General features: G+C 39.2%; 2 protein-coding genes across 2 annotated transcripts; both read left to right on the top strand.

Annotated features, from left to right (window-relative positions):
• Positions 1-3,986: 3,986 nt before the first annotated feature.
• LOC104451915 (LEAF RUST 10 DISEASE-RESISTANCE LOCUS RECEPTOR-LIKE PROTEIN KINASE-like 2.1) lies at positions 3,987-7,945 on the top strand. The gene is made up of 4 exons (XM_039314524.1): positions 3,987-4,073; positions 6,181-6,403; positions 6,801-7,464; positions 7,516-7,945. Exons 1-4 carry the CDS (start codon positions 3,987-3,989, stop codon positions 7,943-7,945), a joined length of 1,404 nt encoding a protein of 467 aa, XP_039170458.1.
• Positions 7,946-12,620: 4,675 nt separating this feature from the next.
• On the top strand, positions 12,621-16,011 carry LOC104449445 (LEAF RUST 10 DISEASE-RESISTANCE LOCUS RECEPTOR-LIKE PROTEIN KINASE-like 2.8). Its single transcript, XM_010063605.3, has 3 exons — positions 12,621-13,484; positions 14,592-14,630; positions 14,715-16,011. The coding sequence occupies exons 1-3, from the start codon at positions 12,638-12,640 to the stop codon at positions 15,857-15,859; spliced, it is 2,031 nt and encodes a 676-aa protein (XP_010061907.2). The 5' UTR covers positions 12,621-12,637; the 3' UTR covers positions 15,860-16,011.
• The last annotated feature ends 801 nt before the right edge of the window (positions 16,012-16,812 follow it).

Below are 16,812 nucleotides of genomic sequence, written 5' to 3'. Positions count from 1 at the left end.
TCATGTAGATTGATATTCTTTGCATTTATGACACGACCAAAGAGTTGAGCGACGTTTTCGTGAAACTCCAAGGACTTTTCGTCTGAAAATCCTGGTGGTCTTCCTCGCTTTTGCCAAGCATCAGAGTTCGAGACGTCACACTTTCGCGTTCTCCGGTATTTAATGCTGTTCATTTTGTGGATTATTCTCAAATTTCCATTAAAAGTAAAATGTATGCCAAGCCTCATTATCCGTTACACAAAGAACAATTAGCTTTCTCATTTCACGTCGCGCATTGCATCAATCACATGCATGTATAACAATAATAATAATAATAATATAACCATGTATGTCACAAAATTATCAGCATAGACCTTCCTTCATAATAGTGTAACAATGGACAATACATTAATCTCATGATTTTTTTTTTTTTGTATAATAAATCAGGTTCCATGTATCTCATCAATGCGCCATAATAACTCCACACTACATGCTGCATAATCACATCCGTGAATATCACATGGCATTAATAGCAATGCGGCTCATGTGTCAATTTTCTTTTTAATCAAGCTCTACTGATCATTCATTTGCCATTTGATCCCCATGACTATCTTGTTGATACTGTCATACATGTCTCAGATTTTTAAAATTACCAAAGCAACTCACCCTTCATTATAATATCTCAATTACTTTAAATTTCAAGAGAGAGTCCAAATTAGGCATTCAGTTGTGAAATTAACTAAGAACTACCATTATAAACATTCTTAACATGTAATTTTGCTACCTAAAAGTACGGCTACCTAAAGTACGGTTTCTAGGATTGGAAGGCTTCGGTTTATAAGAAGAAGCATAATGAAAATTGTTGCGGCATTGAATCATTTGTGAAAATCTATAGATCTCTTGCCTAAAGGAGATGCAACTATTCCGAGGTGAAGAAAATGACCAACTCACTTTCAGAAAAACTCGGTCAAGGAGGATATGGCGAGGTCTACAAGCGAAGTTAAGTAATCTCCGTCTTGTGGCACTAAAATTTCTGAGGAACTTGGAAGCTAATGGAGAATGAAGTTGCAAGAATGAGTAGAACAGCCCGTGTGAATGTCATCACTCTTTAGGTTGTTGCTTTGAGAAGCATAAAAGAGCCTTGATCTACGATTTCGTGCCCAATGGATCTTTGGTTAAGTATGCCCTTCGGAAAAGACCGAAGTGCAATAGTTCCTTGGGATGGAAAGTTCTCCATCACATTGCACTTGGCATCGCTCCAGGGGTAGAGCACACCCGTCAAGCTGCCACACGAGAATTTTTGCCCTTTGATTTCAAACCTCAGAACATTTTGCTTGATCGCGATTTCATTCCAACGCTTTCGGTTTTTGGTCTCGCCAAGCTTTCCTAGGGAAACGAGAGCACGAGGTCGATGTTCAGCACGAGAGATGGTAGATGAGCTCGTGCTAATGCCACCAAATTCCTTTTTATCTTCTCCAGCGAAACCACCTTGATATTCGGAACACACCTCATTGTCGAAGTTCACCGCTAGGACTGCAAAGAAGAGGAATTTAGAATGAAGAAGTATATGGAACAAAGATTGCATTGGGTGAGGTTTAGCTAGTATCAAAAAGCTTTTGAGATAGCTTTTTGCAACAAATTTGTGACTACGGTTCACATGAAGGATGTGAAGGACATTAGTTAGTCTATTTGTTTGGATTCCAATTTACAGTCCATTTATTTCAAAAAAAATAAATAATTTGAAAAATATTTCCCTAAAAATAATCATTTATATCGATTAATATAATTAGTCAATGAAAAAAGTTTCATTCATTCATTTTTTCAAATAATATAAGTGATCAATTTTAGAGAATCCAGATTTTTTATTTTCTAAGAAACAAACGCATGAATTGTGATTTTCAGAGCTTAAAATATTTATCATGAATAAATTTCAATCTTAACATTTTTATGATGCACAAATTCCAATCTCCAATCAGAGTCAAATTGTACTAAATTGGAAATGGCACTTTGTTTGGCATAATATATTGAAATGGTAATCGTGCCTCTATAGCTCACCCGTGAGAACGTTACAATGATCTAAAACATACACGATTATGGTAAATCAAAAGCATGCTAAAACTGTGCGTTCATTCCAACTTGTCCTAACATAGGATTGAAATAGCATGTTGTTGGCATGAATTGTCGATTAAGACTAATTGAAGAAATTGTAGGGCTGATTGATTGCTAAATTTGTATTGTATAATATCCTAATTTGAGAATCAACCAGATTCTTAGTCTAAGTATTAGTCTATAATAGCTTTGGTGATTTGTTCTCTAAGAGAGAAAAACATATATGTTCATCAACATGGACTTCTTAAGCTTGATGGACTTTAATTCTGTGATACGTTGTATTAAAAAGTTTGTTCTTTTCTTCTTTTTTTTTTTTAACATTTTATTGGTTTTGATTTCATGAGGCTGATTAAGTTTGAAATATTTTTGCTCTGTTATTTTAAGAGAAAAATGTTGGCTAATCATACTACCGATAAGTCATGCTCAAAGGGCCTTTAGATCAATAAATGTCTAATGTAAAACCATCTTGTCGAGGTCCGTGAAAACTTATCTGGACACCACTTGACATGTTATATTCCACAAAAGTATCAAGTTTAGCCCCGCCCTCATGCCAGTGAAAATTATATTAATACAGTCGACGTCTTCTTCACACCATATGTGAATTGAGGCAATGCATGAACATTGGCGGGTCCAGTCTTAATAGAATGTTATATCGTCATTCCGACAATATATAGCCATTAGTAATATGTCGTCTTCCAAAGTTGGGAGGACCAATCCTGTGGTTTCTCATTGATTCCTTCGGCAAGATGTTCCTTTCTTTAGATCCCTTCCTCACCCAACTGCATGTTCGAGCGACAGAATTGGCTGGCTCTGTTTTTGAGACCGTTTCAACTACGGGCTTCGGAGTCCTAGGTCTGAGAATGGATGACTATTCTTGACTCCGTCCATGGCCAACTGAAAGTTATCTCCCGATGATTTATTAGATTAAGCACAACGAGAGTAGGACAGTCAAAATGGTCATAGATCCATTTTTTAACCCATATTTAATAAGCAGAGTTATTATGTAGGCAAATAATGTTTAGTAAATAGATCCTAAGTGACTCATATATAAGTTTGAAATGGTAAAGCTAAAATAATTATTCCATCTATATTTTTTGACGAACTTGGATTTAGACTTCTTCTTGGCAATTTCCCCAAGTGAAGGTATTGGACTTTTGCTGCGCGCTTTTAACAAAAACATCCTACTTGATTAGGACTTGTTTCGAAGATTTCAAATTTTGGCCTTGCCAAGTTGCAGAAAAGGAGGGAGTGTTGCATCAATATAAGGCACAAGAGGAACTTTAAGGTACATTACTCTTGAACTAATCTCTAGAAATTTCAGAGGAGTCTCTCACAAGTCTAATGTCTACAGTTATGGAATGTTGGTTCTTGAAATGGTAGGTAGGAGAAATAATTCTAATGCTCAACTATCAAACATAAGCCATATGTACTTTTCGGAGTAGGTATATAGGCATCTCAAGCTAAGAACAATTGAGGGGGACTAACACACCCGAGGAGGAGATAGCAAGAAAGATGATCATTGTGAGGATATGGTGCATTCAAACTAATCATCCAGATCAACCTTCAATTTCTAAGATGATTGGGATGTCGGAAGGTAGCCTCAAACTCTCACCTATACCACCAACTACCTATTTGACTTCTCCACAGGTATCAAGATATCCATTTGGATCAACCTTCACTCAAAAGCTTAAACTAATAAGTTATGGGTCAACTAAGACATATTAACTACTCCACGCCATATTAATTCTCTAATGTGGGATTTTTTAACACAACTCAGACACGCAACTCAATAATATCAATATTCAATGCAACAAGGATGGTTGGTGAGCTCTTGTTCGTGCCACCAAAACCCTTTCTATCTTTTCCGACGCAACCACCTTCAAATTCTGAGCACCTCAATGTTGAAGCTCGCCAATAGAGACTACGAAGAAGAGGAAGCTAGAATTTGGGATGAAGCATATGGACCGAAGATTGCATTGGGTGAGGTTAGCTAGTATCAAAAGCATTTCACATAGCTTTTTGCCACAAATTTTGACTAAGGTTCAAATGAAGGATGCGAAGGATACCAATTGGTCTATCTGTTATTGCAATGGGTGAGGTTAGCTAGTATCAAAAGCATTTCACATAGCTTTTTGCCACAAATTTTGACTAAGGTTCAAATGAAGGATGCGAAGGATACCAATTGGTCTATCTGTTTGGTTTCTAATTCAATGAATTGTACTATTCAAAGCTTATGATGTTCATCTTGAATAAATTCCAATCTAGAATCGAAGTTTGGTCGTGTTAAATTGGAAATAGCATTTTGTTAAGTTTGGTCATATTAAACTAAATGAAGTCCAATCTATTCCAACTTGTGCTAAAATATAGAATTGAAATGGCATGGATAAGTTTGACGAACTTTTATTTCGTGACTAATTGTATTAAAAAGCTTCTTTTCTCTTTCCAATGGGCACGATTAAGTTGACAATGAATTTGCTTTGTTACTTTAAGAAAAATGTCTGCTCATCATACCATCACCGACGAGTCACGCTCGATTGGCCTTCTGATCAATATTTGTCTGACGTAAAAGAGCATTGCTGAGAAACATGAAAATTACAACACTAGACCTGCTAAGCCCATTTTTGCGAGAATAGGGTATGACTCTGGGCATGCTCACTGAGCCTTGATCTTGACAAAACTGGACACAAACACAGAAATTTTTGTAGCATGGTTGATGAAATGTCGAATTGATGCACTCAACATCTTATTCACACCATAAATGAACTGAAATATTGCCTTGGTCATTATGGTCCCGTTTCAAGAGAAAATTATATCGACATTCTGACTAAGTCAAGCCTTAATATTATATCGTCTCACCAAGTTGGGAGGACCAATCCTGTCATTTTTTGTGCTTCCTTTGGCAAGTTGTTTGTTTCTTTAGATCCGTTCCTCTCAACCAACCCAACTAAAGTTTCGAGCGACAATATTGCCTGGTCTGCTTTTGAGAACGTTTCAAATGCGGCTTTGGAGTCATAGGTCCGAGTACTGATGACTGTTGAATTGAGTATGATTTTTATAATAATCATCTTGCTCTTTGAATATAGGAAAGGAAGTGACCCTGAATGAGTTCCCTTTGAACCAGTCACCAAGGTATTATGGAAAAGAAAGGACTCATATTGACGACAAATTTACCAAATCAATGAATTTTCTCGCACTCTTACCCAAAAAGAGACATATCTATCTCTTTCCCACTTATCAGCTTTGTCATTTTTCGTGGACGTTGACTTGCAACCGAAGCATTGCAATAATATCTATCTGGAGTTCTTGCCCATCAGGGTCAACTCTCACAATTTGGTTATATTAATCGAACATTTGTCATCCAGTTTTATTATTAAAGTTCAAGGTCTTCATCATCCTTTACATCCTCTTGCATCTAGACCTGATTCCTGATCCTCTCTCTCTCTCTCTCTCTCTCTCTCTCTCTCTCTGTGCACAAGCACTAGATTTGCAGGGAAAAAAATGCAACAGCCGCACCGTATCTTCCCTGTATTGGGCCTCGGTTTCTTGAATATATTCCTGAACCTCATCCAAGCTCCAATATCTTTCTGTGCTGATGATCCACGGTACTTAAACTGCAGCTCCACAATTCAATGCGGCGACCTGCAAGGCGTAAGCTACCCATTCTGGGGTCTGAACCGGGCCCGTTACTGCGGCCTGTCACCCGAGTTTCAAATAACTTGTAACAAAAGTGCACCAATCATCACAATCACGAACCAAAACTTCCGAGTCCTTCACATCAATAATGCCTCGCGTGTTCTTACTGTCGCTAGGTCAGCCTACTGGTATAACCTCTGTCCCCAGTACCTGCATAATACCTCCCAAGTGGCTCCTTTCACTTACACTTCGGATACGGTCACTGACAACCTGACCCTCTATTACGGATGCCCATCGAGTTCTTCTACAAATGTAGGATCAATGATGGAATCTAGTCGTTTCACTTGCAACGACTAATCAGAGTAGTATTGTTGGTTATGTCTTGGTGAAGAAAGCCGGTGATTTTACCAGTGCAAACCTCACATCCATAAGGGATTACTTTGGGGCCTGCAATACCAGTGTTATCATTCGGTAAACCTGTCGGCGATTCAGGACATTGAGGCAAACGTGACCCTGGACGCCCTAAAAGCAGCAATCAAGCAGGGGTTTGGGATGCAGTGGCCAGATGACGACGGTTTGTGTCAAAAATGTCTCAAGTCGGGCGGGCAGTGTGGACAGGTTCAGAACTCTGGCGAATTCACCTGTTATTGCCGCGAGCGGTCCCACTCATCGAGTTGCCCAGGTATGCCTTGAATTTAACCCGCCATATTTCTGTTGAGTGTATTTACTCAAAGCATCTTACATGCTAGTTTCCCTTGGCCAAATTTATTGTATTTTAGACACCACTGTTAGTTTCATGGCTTAATAAAGGCCTTCGACAATGCACAGCACCGAAAGGTTCTGCTAATTATTTAGCTTAGCAAATCTCGTCATGAATTTTTTTTTTTTTTAATACAAATGCAATCAGTACAATAACTAGCGAAGAAATTCAAATGTCCTTCTACTGCATCGCAGGATCAAATTCCAAGGGGGGGCCCAAAATTTTGATGATAGGTAACGTTATCTTGACTAATTTCCAATTGAGAAGTTCTAGCTAGCCTAGGCAAAGTATTGACTGTTTCCATTAAATTTAAATGCAGCTTTTCTGGCCGCGCTTAGTGTCTCCATGACTACCGTCCTGCTGATTTGCTTTATTAGGAAGACTAACCTTTTCAAAAAGGAGAGGAGTGAAAATCACTGTGATGTTGACGAGTTCATGAGGAATCATGGGTCTCTTGTTCCAAGAAGATATAAGTACACCGATGTCAAGAAAATGACGAACTCCCTTTCCGTGAATGTTGGTCAAGGAGGATACGGTGTGGTTTATAAAGGAAAGCTTAAAGATGGTCGCCCCGTCGCAGTAAAATTCCTTAAGGAGTCCAAAGGTAATGGAGAAGAGTTCATCAATGAAGTCACAAGTATCAGCAGAACAGCCCACGTAAACATCGTCGCTCTTTTAGGTTTCTGCTATGAGAAGAATAGAAGAGCTTTGATATATGAGTATATGCCCAACGGGTCTCTAGACAAGTATCTTCCTAGTCAAGGAGCTTCGAGTGCAACTGGTCCTCTAGAATGGAAAATCTCATACAAAGTTGCACTGGGCGTTGCTCGAGGGCTTGAGTACCTTCACCGTGGCTGCAGCACTAGGATTTTGCATTTTGATATAAAACCTCAAAATATCCTACTCGATCAAGACTTTGTTCCGAAAATTTCAGATTTTGGCCTTGCCAAGCTGTGCAAAGGGAGGGAGAGTGTTGTGTCAATGTTAGGCACAAGAGGAACCTTAGGGTATATTGCTCCTGAACTAATCTCTAGGAATTTCGGAGGAGTCTCTCACAAGTCTGATGTCTACAGTTACGGAATGTTGGTTCTTGAAATGGTAGGCGGCAGAAATAATTATGATGCTCAACTATCGAAGGGTAGCCAAATGTACTTCCCGGAGTTGGTATATAGGCATCTCGAGCCAGACAAAGGTCTGCAATTGAGGGGAATCAACACACCTGAGGAGGAGGAGACAGCAAGAAAGATGATCATTGTGAGTATATGGTGCATTCAAACTAATCCATCAAATCGACCTTCGATTTCTAAGGTGATAGAGATGTTAGAAGGTAGCCTCGACCTCTTGCCAATACCACCAATACCCTATTTGACTTCTCCACCAGTATCGCCCAAACATTTCGAAACAACCACATCGTCGTCATCAGTGTTCATCAACAGCAAGGGCCAGGAGGTGGATAAACTGTGATTAAGGTACAAAACAGAATACCAACATGGCAACATCTATAGCAAAATAGAAACCGAATCTCCTTACGTAGCTAGCGTTCGTTTATTTAGCTTGAAATTAAAAGCAATTTGCAGATTATGTACATGGGAAAGTGCGAAGTGTTGGCCCTTAGACACATATTCAAAAAAAATTAGTATGGCGCACCTTTTTCGCCGTCGGAACTCACATAACATATCCTCCACACTTGATCTTAAAAGTTTCGTCGACCACAAAATCCTCAATCGGTATGAAAAGAAATCAATGCAGCTCAAAAAAACTTGATCTCAAATTGTTTGATTGTTGCAGTCTTGAGCACCTTCCAGAGTCCAAAAATGCCCACTATCCGCTGAAACCAGAAGAACTTGATGGATGCAAACACCTGTATTTTAAACTCTCTAAATGCTAATGTTGCAGAAAAACGAGCGACCAAAACAGCAAAGTAGATATATTAAGGGAATTAATTGGTCATTGGTTTGATTGATGAGACCACCACGGGAAGAGTAGTTTATAAGTGCACTCGAATCACTCAAACCTTCTCTGTGTTTTCCATCCATAATTAAATTTAGTAACACATACAATGTTTAGCCCTCATAATTCCTCTTAAAATAATTTCTCAATCTTTCAAAAGAATTAACACATCTTACCACAATATTTATTGGCTTCAAAGCACTTGCAATTTATTCAGGATGTCACCAAAATGCTGATGAATTGATTGTTTTGAGCCAAAGGTCCTCTACTCTGGTGTGCTAAAATCAAAACCCACACCTATTTGGATGCAAAATAGGAAATCCTCTTAACTGGCTTGAACTAAATCTACTCCAATTAAGAATCCAACTCATGTAAAGTATTTCAATAGTTGCTTACTTGTTCAGACGTCAAATACACAAATCCTATTTATTTGGAATTTCTATTGGAATCGGATTCCTTCATGGATTCAAACTTGAAACATGTTCTCAGATTAATAAAGCAGACAAACACAGTGCCATAACTCTCTTTTTTTAACCACTTGACTACTATAAATTATAACAAACATTCACTTGAATGTCAAAACTTTTTAAAAACATTTACCTAAGTATTGAAAATTTGACATTGTATAGCACTTGCACTAAATGTTATCAAATAGTTATGGCACTCAGACAATCTAAGAACTCGACAAACATGATGAAGAAGATAGAGATAGCGGAGAAATTGACAGACGTGATGACAAAGCATATTCATTTGGCAAACTTGAGCTCAATTGGCATCCATCGGGGCAATGGAAGAGTAGCATGAATGATGAGTATTGTGATGTGGTTTCAAAAGTCGAGCCATGATAAAGAATTGTTAAATTATACCTCAAGTTTGAGCTAACGTATGAAAACCATTTCAAGTTGGATGATGTAAATCAACATTATTAACTGAATCCTCTTTTGTTGTTGAAGAATTGTTGCTGTGGCATTATCTATTAATCTTAAGAAGACGCACAGTGGACATCTACTCAAGAAAGTCATGAGTTTGAATCTTCGGTGGGGTCCAAGTGAAAGTTGTTTTTGTTGACCCCTACAAAAGGAAGATCATAATGGCACACAAAAGTTAATGGATTCGTTCATTGAACGGATAATGACACAAATGGTCTTCAAATTTTAATATGGTCCCTAAACTTTAAATTTATTTAATATGGTCCATAAACTATTGTCCAATATACAATGTAATTCTGAACTTTTAATTTGTTCAATATGAACCATGAACTTTTGGTATATATTTAATTTAGTCCTAAACCGTACGAAAAATTTCAATATTATCCCTGAACTTAAATAAATGGAAGAATAACATTGAACATTTTCATATACTTTAACATTGAAAATTTTCTTATAGTTTCGAGACTAAATTAAATATGTATCAAAATTCTAGGAACCATATTGAAGAAATTAAAAGTTCACGGACTACATTAAACAATGGGCTAAAGTTTAGGACCACATTAAATAAATTTAAAGTTGAAATATCACATTGCAAATTGGGCCAAAGTTCAAAGACCATTTATGTCATTTATTCTTCAGCAAAAGTTGTAAAAGTTGTTGATTTAATTGCAAAATCCTATCATTTTTGTTAGGAGTATATAACATAAGCCTAATACTATTGTTTAGTGAGATCATTAGGGAAGAGCCCAAATCTAAGCCCATCAACATATCCGTTTGGACCAACCTACAGTTAAAAACTTAAGTTAATGAATTATGAGCAAACTAGGATATATTAATTGCTCCACACTACACCGATTCTCTAATGTGGGACTTTTTTGCACAACGCCACATGCAACTTAACAATGTTAATGTGCAATAGGGATGGTCAGTGAGCTCTTTTCTATCTTCACCGGCGAGACCACCTTCATATTCTGAGCACATGGAGTTCACTGATGGTGAATACAAAAAAGAGGAAGCTAGAATTTGGGATGAAGCACATGGAACAAATATTGCATTGGGTGAAGCTTAGGTAGTATCAAAAGCATTTTACAAAGCTTTTTGCAACAAATTTTGACTAAGGTTCATATGAAGGAGGTGAAGGATATCAATTGGTCAATCTGTTTGGTTTCTAACTCCATGAATTGTAATATTCAAAGCTTACTATGTTCATCTTGAAGAAATTCCAATCTAGAATCGAAGTGTGGTCATATTAAATTGGAAATAGCATTATGTTAAATTTGTTCATATTAAAGTGAATGAATTTCAATTTATTCCAATTCATCCTAAAATATAGAATTGAAATGGCATGGATTTCTTAAGTCTGACGGGCTTCTAGTTCATGATGGATTATATTAAAAAGTTTCTTTCTTTTCTCTTTCCTATGGCCATGATTAAGTTGACAATGGAATGCTTTGTTACTTTAAGAGACAAAAGTCTGCTCATCATACCATCACCGATGTGTCACGCTCAATTGGCCTTCGACATGTAAATGTCTGACGTAGAAGAGCAATGCTGAGGTACGTGAAAACTAATTCGGACATCATTCGACCTGCTAAGCCCGTTTTCCTGATAATAGAGGTTTGGCTTTGGGCAAGCTCTCTGAGCCTTGATCTTGATAAGACTGGACACAAACATATGAAATTTTGCATCATGGTTAATGAATTGCCCATTAAATACACTCAACATTCTTTTCACACCATAAATGAACTGAAATAATGCCTTGGTCATAGTGTCCCCTTTTGATTAGGGAAAAAAAAATTATATCAGCTTTCTGACTATGTCAAGCCATTAATTTTATATCGTCTTACCAAGCTGGGAGGACCAATCTTATCGTTTTTGTTGCTTCCTTTGACAGCTTGTTCGTTTCTTAAGATCTATTCCTCTCAAACCAACCCCACTGAAGCTTCGAGCGACAAAATTGGCTGGTCTACTTTTGAGAATGTTTCCAATGCGGGTTCGGAGTCATAAGTCCGAGGACTGATTGTTGGGAAGAACCGAGCAATAATTTACCGAGAATTAGGCCTAATTTAGGATCAATTTTTCCCTCAAAACTAAAATGATCAAAATCGACTTAATCCCAACAACAACCAGCAATATATAATACTGAAATGATGATAAGACAAAGCCAATGACAAACCTAACGCTAGAAAAATTATGAATCGTTCAAAAACTTTCACTAATTATTAAGAATAATAGGGATACACAAAGTGTTACTCTAGTCATGCACCAGAGGCACACTAGAAGCTCAATATCAAAAATATAATCATATTTCCTTACCACACAAAGCTGGATTAATATAAATAAAATAAGAAAACTTTAACCGCAATTGAAAAATTTGGAGGAGAGGAGGTTCTCAAGAAACAAAACTGATCAACTCATAAGGCCTCTATCTCACAAACAAAGTATTCAAATTTTCAACTAATTTCATCAACGTTTGGCCTTCAAACCAAGGCCACAAAATCTCAGGCGTCTTCTTTTCCTTCGCGTGCTCTCTCTCGGTGAAGGCACTCTGTTTTTTTTATTTTTTTGGCTCTCTCTCTCTCTCTCTCTCTCTCTCTCTCTCTCTCTCTCTTTCTCTCCTCACTCTCACGTGCGCACTCACGCTCGAAGCAGCACTCGCTCACTTCTTTCTTTTTTTGCTTTTGACTTTATGAATTATTTTTTCTTTTATCTAATGTCAGCTGGGCCCCACGAGAGGCGGACCCAGCCGACACTGATGAGTATTGAATTGCGTATGACTCGTGTCGAAAGTGAATTTCTTCCATAATTCTACAAAGAAACGGCCGAATCGTATCATGGTCAACTCGCTCTTTGAGCAGACGATAGGCAATGGACGTCAGGGAATTCTCTTTGATCCAGCAATTAAGGCATTATGGAATAGAAAGGACTCAGATTGATGACAAATTTAACCAGATATATGAATTCTCTCTCTCTTACCCAAGCCAATAATAGACATTCTCTCTTTCCCACTTTCCAGCTTTGTCATTTTCTGTGGACATTGGCCTGCAACTGAATATTGCAATAATATCTATCTGGGGGAGTTCTTGTCCATCAGGGTCAACTCTCACAAATTGGTTATATGACGATTTGGTTACATTAATCGAACATTTCTTATCAAGTTCTACTATTGAAGACAAGGTCCACAGGATTTTTAACATTCTCTTGCATCTGGACCTGAGTCCGGATCCTCCTCTCTCTCTCTCTCTCTCTCTCTCTCTCTCTCTCTCTCTCTCTGTGCATGCGCACTAGATTTGCAGGAAAAAAGGGAATGCATCAGCCTCTCCGTATCTTCCCTGTATTGGGCCTCTGTTTCTTGAATACATTCCTGAACCTCATCCAAGCTCCAATGTCTTTCTGTGCTGATGATCCGCGGTACTTAAACTGCAGCTCCACAATTCAATGCGGCGACCTGCAAGGCATAAGCTACCCGTTCTGGGGTCTCAACCGGGCGCGTTACTGTGGCCTGTCGCCCGAGTTTCAAGTAACTTGTAACAAAAGCGCACCAATCATCACGATCAAGAACCAAAACTTCCGAGTCCTCCACATCAATAACGCCTTGCGGGCTCTTACTGTCGCTAGGTCATCCTACTGGTATAACCTCTGTCCCGGGTCCCTGCATAATACCTCCCAAGTGGCTCCTTTCACTTACACTTCAGATACGGTCACTGACAACCTGACCATCTATTACGGGTGCCCATCGAGTTCTTCTACAAATGTAGGATCAATGATGGAATCTAGTCGTTTCACTTGCACGACTAATCAGAGTAGTACTGTTGGTTATGTCTTGGCGAGGAAAGCCGGTGATCTCACCAATGCAAACCTCGCATCCATAGAGGATTACCTTGGCACCTGCAATACCAGTGTAATCATTCCAGTAAACCAGTCGGCAATTCAGGACCTCAAGGCTAACGCGACCCTGGACGCAATGAAAGCAGCAATCGATCAAGGGTTTGGGATGCAGTGGCTAGATGATGACGGTTTGTGTCAAAAATGTCTCAAGTCTGGGGGGCAGTGTGGACAGGTTCAGGACTCTGGCGAATTCACCTGTTATTGCCGCGAACAGTCCTACTCATCGAGTTGCCCGGGTATGCCCTGAATAAAATCTGCCATATCTCTGTTGAGCGTATTTACTCAAAGCATTTTATATGCTAGTTTCTCTTTGGCTAAAATTATTGTATGTTAGACACGACTGTCAGGTTCATGCCTCAATAAAGGCCTACGACAGTGCACAGCCCTGAGAGGCTCTGCTAATTATTTAGCTTAGAAAATCCCGTTGTGTGTTTTTTTTTTTCTTACAAATGCAATCGGTACAATAAGGACGCGTTTGGTAACGCTTCTATTCTCAGGAACAATTTCTAATTAGAAATTATTATTTTTTATTCTTATCCGAGAACAATTTCTAAGTATTTTAAGAAGTTTGGTAACTATCCAAAATTTCAATTCCGGAATATAATTGCATTTAGTATCGTACTCAAAATTTCTACTCCAAATTATTTTTAAAATTTTTAATTAATTTTATTACTTTTTTTCTTTTATTCTTTTCTTTTATTCTTTTTTTTTTTCACTTTCTTTCTCATATTCTTCTTCTTCAAGTGGCCAATCGCTTACGGTGGCCGGTGACCGGCCAAACGAGGGCCGACGACCTCACCGGAGTGTCGCGGCCCTCGCGAGGCCGGCCCTCGTCAACCGAGCCTCGCCATGGCTAGGCGAGTGGCCTCACCCAAATCTGGCGAGGTTGAGCCCCACTGGGCGGCTAGGCGAGCTCAACCTCGCCAGATCTGAATGAGGTCCGCCTTGCCGATAGCTAGGCTTGCCTCCAGTGAGCTCGTCGAACCGATTGCCGGCGACCGGCGGTGGTGGGCGACAGACGACAACCGCGGTAGTGGCAACAGATGAAGAAGAAGAAAAGGGAAGAAGAACAAGAAAAAAAAAAAAAAAGAAAATAGATTTTTGATCCTAGAATTGTTTTCGGAAACAAGAATCAACTTTTTTTTACTCTTGATTCTATTTCAAATTTACTTCAGGGAACAAAAAATAGAAATTTATTCCCGGAAATAAAAAATTTTACCAAACGCAATTTTGTTCAAAATTTACTTTCAAAAATAAAAGAATAGAAATTAGCACTATTTGGCTAGTTACCAAATAGGCCCTAACTAGCAAAGAAATTCAAATATCCTTCTACTGCATTGCAGGATCAAATTCCAAGGGGAGGCACAAAATTTTAATGATAGGTAACCTCATCTTGACTAATTTCCACTGAGAGCTCTAGCTAGCCTACGTAGAGTATTGAATGTTTCCATTAAATTCAAATGCAGCTCTTCCAGCCGTGCTAAGCGTCTCTGTGACTATCATCGTACTGATTTGCTTCATTAGGAAGACAAAGCTTTTCAAAAAGGAGAGGACTGAAAATCACTATGATGTTGACGAGTTCATGAGGAATCATGGGTCTCTTGTTCCACGAAGATATAAGTATACCGATGTCAAAAAAATGACAAACTCCCTTACGGAGAATCTTGGTCGAGGAGGGTACGGTGAGGTGTATAAAGGAGAGCTTAAAGATGGTCGCCCCGTTGCGGTGAAATTCCTCAAGGAGTCCAAAGGCAATGGACAAGAATTCATCAATGAGGTCACAAGTATTAGCAGAACAGCCCATGTAAATGTTGTCGCTCTTTTGGGTTTCTGCTATGAAAAGAATAGAAGAGCTTTGATATACGAGTACATGCCCAATGGGTCTCTGGACAAGTATCTATCTCGTCAGGGTGCTGCGAGTAGAACTAGTCCTCTAGAATGGAAAATCTTATACCAAGTTGCACTAGGCGTAGCTCGAGGGCTTGAGTACCTTCACTGTGGCTGCAGCACAAGGATTTTGCATCTTGATATAAAACCTCAAAACATTCTACTTGATCAGAATTTAATTCCGAAAATTTCAGATTTTGGCCTTGCCAAGCTGTGCAAAGGAGGGGAGAGTATCGTATCAATGTTAGGCACAAGAGGAACATTCGGGTACATTGCTCCTGAAGTCATCTCTAGGAATTTCGGAGGAGTCTCTCACAAGTCTGATGTCTACAGCTATGGAATGTTGATTCTTGAAATGATAGGTGGGAGAGATAATTTTGATGCACGACTATCAAACGGTAGCCATATGTACTTCCCCGAATTGGTATATAGGCACCTTGAGCCGAGCAAAGGTCTGCAATTGAGGGGGATCAGCACGCCCGAGGAGGAGGAGATAGCAAGAAAGATGATCACCGTGAGTATATGGTGCATTCAAACTAATCCATCAATTCGACCTTCGATTTCTAAGGCGATAGAGATGTTGGAAGGTAGCCTTGACCTCTTGCCCATACCGCCAAAACCCTATTTGACTTCTCCACCGGTATCACCGAAACATTTTGAAACAACCACATCGTCGTCATCAGTGTTCATCAACAGCGAGGACCAGGAGGTGGAGAAACTGTGATTTTAGGTAGAAAACAGAATACCAACATGGCAACATGTATAGCAAAATAGCAACCGAATTCCCTTACATAGCTAGTGTTCGCATCTTTAGCTTGAAATTAAAAGCGATTTGCAGATCATGTACGAGAGAAAGTGCAGAGTGCTGGCCATTGCACACATGTCAGATGTGCACAGCTACGGGATGTTGGTTCTAGGGATGACAGGTGGAAGAAGTAACTCCAATGACCACAAGTCGGACAGTAGCAAAATGTACTTCGCCGACATGGTATATAGGCACTTGACCCAGACAAAGGTCTACAATTGGATGGTATCACCACAGAAGAGGAGGAAGATATAGCGAGAAAGATCATCATCATCAGCATATGGTGCATTCATGCAAATCCATCCGATCGTCCCTCAATTTCAAAGGCGATAGAGATGCTTGAAGGCAGCCTCGAACTCTTGCCTATGTCACCGAACCCAGCCTCGTCTTCTCCAATAGCATCGCCAAGAAATTTTGAAATAATCTCCCCGTCAGGGACGTTCACCAATAGCTAGAGCCACCAAGGGCAAGAGCCACAAAGAGGAGAGAACTATGCATCGGTACGAAACCAATAGCAGCTTGCACCCCATCGTACTGGGAATACGACCGTCAACTGTCATTTCCGCCAGGAAGATTAGAAATCCCTTTGTTTCGTAGGGCCAAAGCTCCGGAGCTATGGCTTCAACCCCATTTATTCTCATGCATATGTCACTTCAATCACATTGCTTCTTTGAATCTTAATTGGTAGACAAATACAATCTGAGCAATTGTCGTAATTTTTATTTTTACGTTAACCAAGCTGTTCAAAGTGGCCTCTACCGTAACAGAAACAACTCCAGATCTTGTCTGCCCATAGACACCTCTCTAGATAATTCCTCTCAAGACGAGGGGTGAAATGGACCAAGAACGTGTAATGGTCTTGGACCACAAAA

The sequence above is a fragment of the Eucalyptus grandis genome, chromosome 6, assembly GCF_016545825.1.
Source record: "Eucalyptus grandis isolate ANBG69807.140 chromosome 6, ASM1654582v1, whole genome shotgun sequence".
NCBI classification, from domain to species: Eukaryota; Viridiplantae; Streptophyta; class Magnoliopsida; order Myrtales; family Myrtaceae; genus Eucalyptus; species Eucalyptus grandis.
Note: the sequence above shows the minus strand (reverse complement) of the source record. Positions and strands in the feature narration are given on the sequence as shown.

Excerpts from the sequence above, each read along its gene's own strand:
- LOC104451915 (XM_039314524.1), top strand. The coding sequence starts at position 3,987 with ATGTTGAAGCTCGCCAATAGAGACTACGAAGAAGAGGAAGCTAGAATT. Across the intron at positions 4,074-6,180 it reads CGAAGATTGCATTGGGTGAG|TGTTATCATTCGGTAAACCT; the intron begins GTTAGCTAGTAT and ends CTGCAATACCAG. Across the intron at positions 6,404-6,800 it reads CCACTCATCGAGTTGCCCAG|CTTTTCTGGCCGCGCTTAGT; the intron begins GTATGCCTTGAA and ends ATTTAAATGCAG.
- LOC104449445 (XM_010063605.3), top strand. The coding sequence starts at position 12,638 with ATGCGCACTAGATTTGCAGGAAAAAAGGGAATGCATCAGCCTCTCCGT. Across the intron at positions 13,485-14,591 it reads CTACTCATCGAGTTGCCCGG|GATCAAATTCCAAGGGGAGG; the intron begins GTATGCCCTGAA and ends ACTGCATTGCAG. Across the intron at positions 14,631-14,714 it reads GCACAAAATTTTAATGATAG|CTCTTCCAGCCGTGCTAAGC; the intron begins GTAACCTCATCT and ends ATTCAAATGCAG.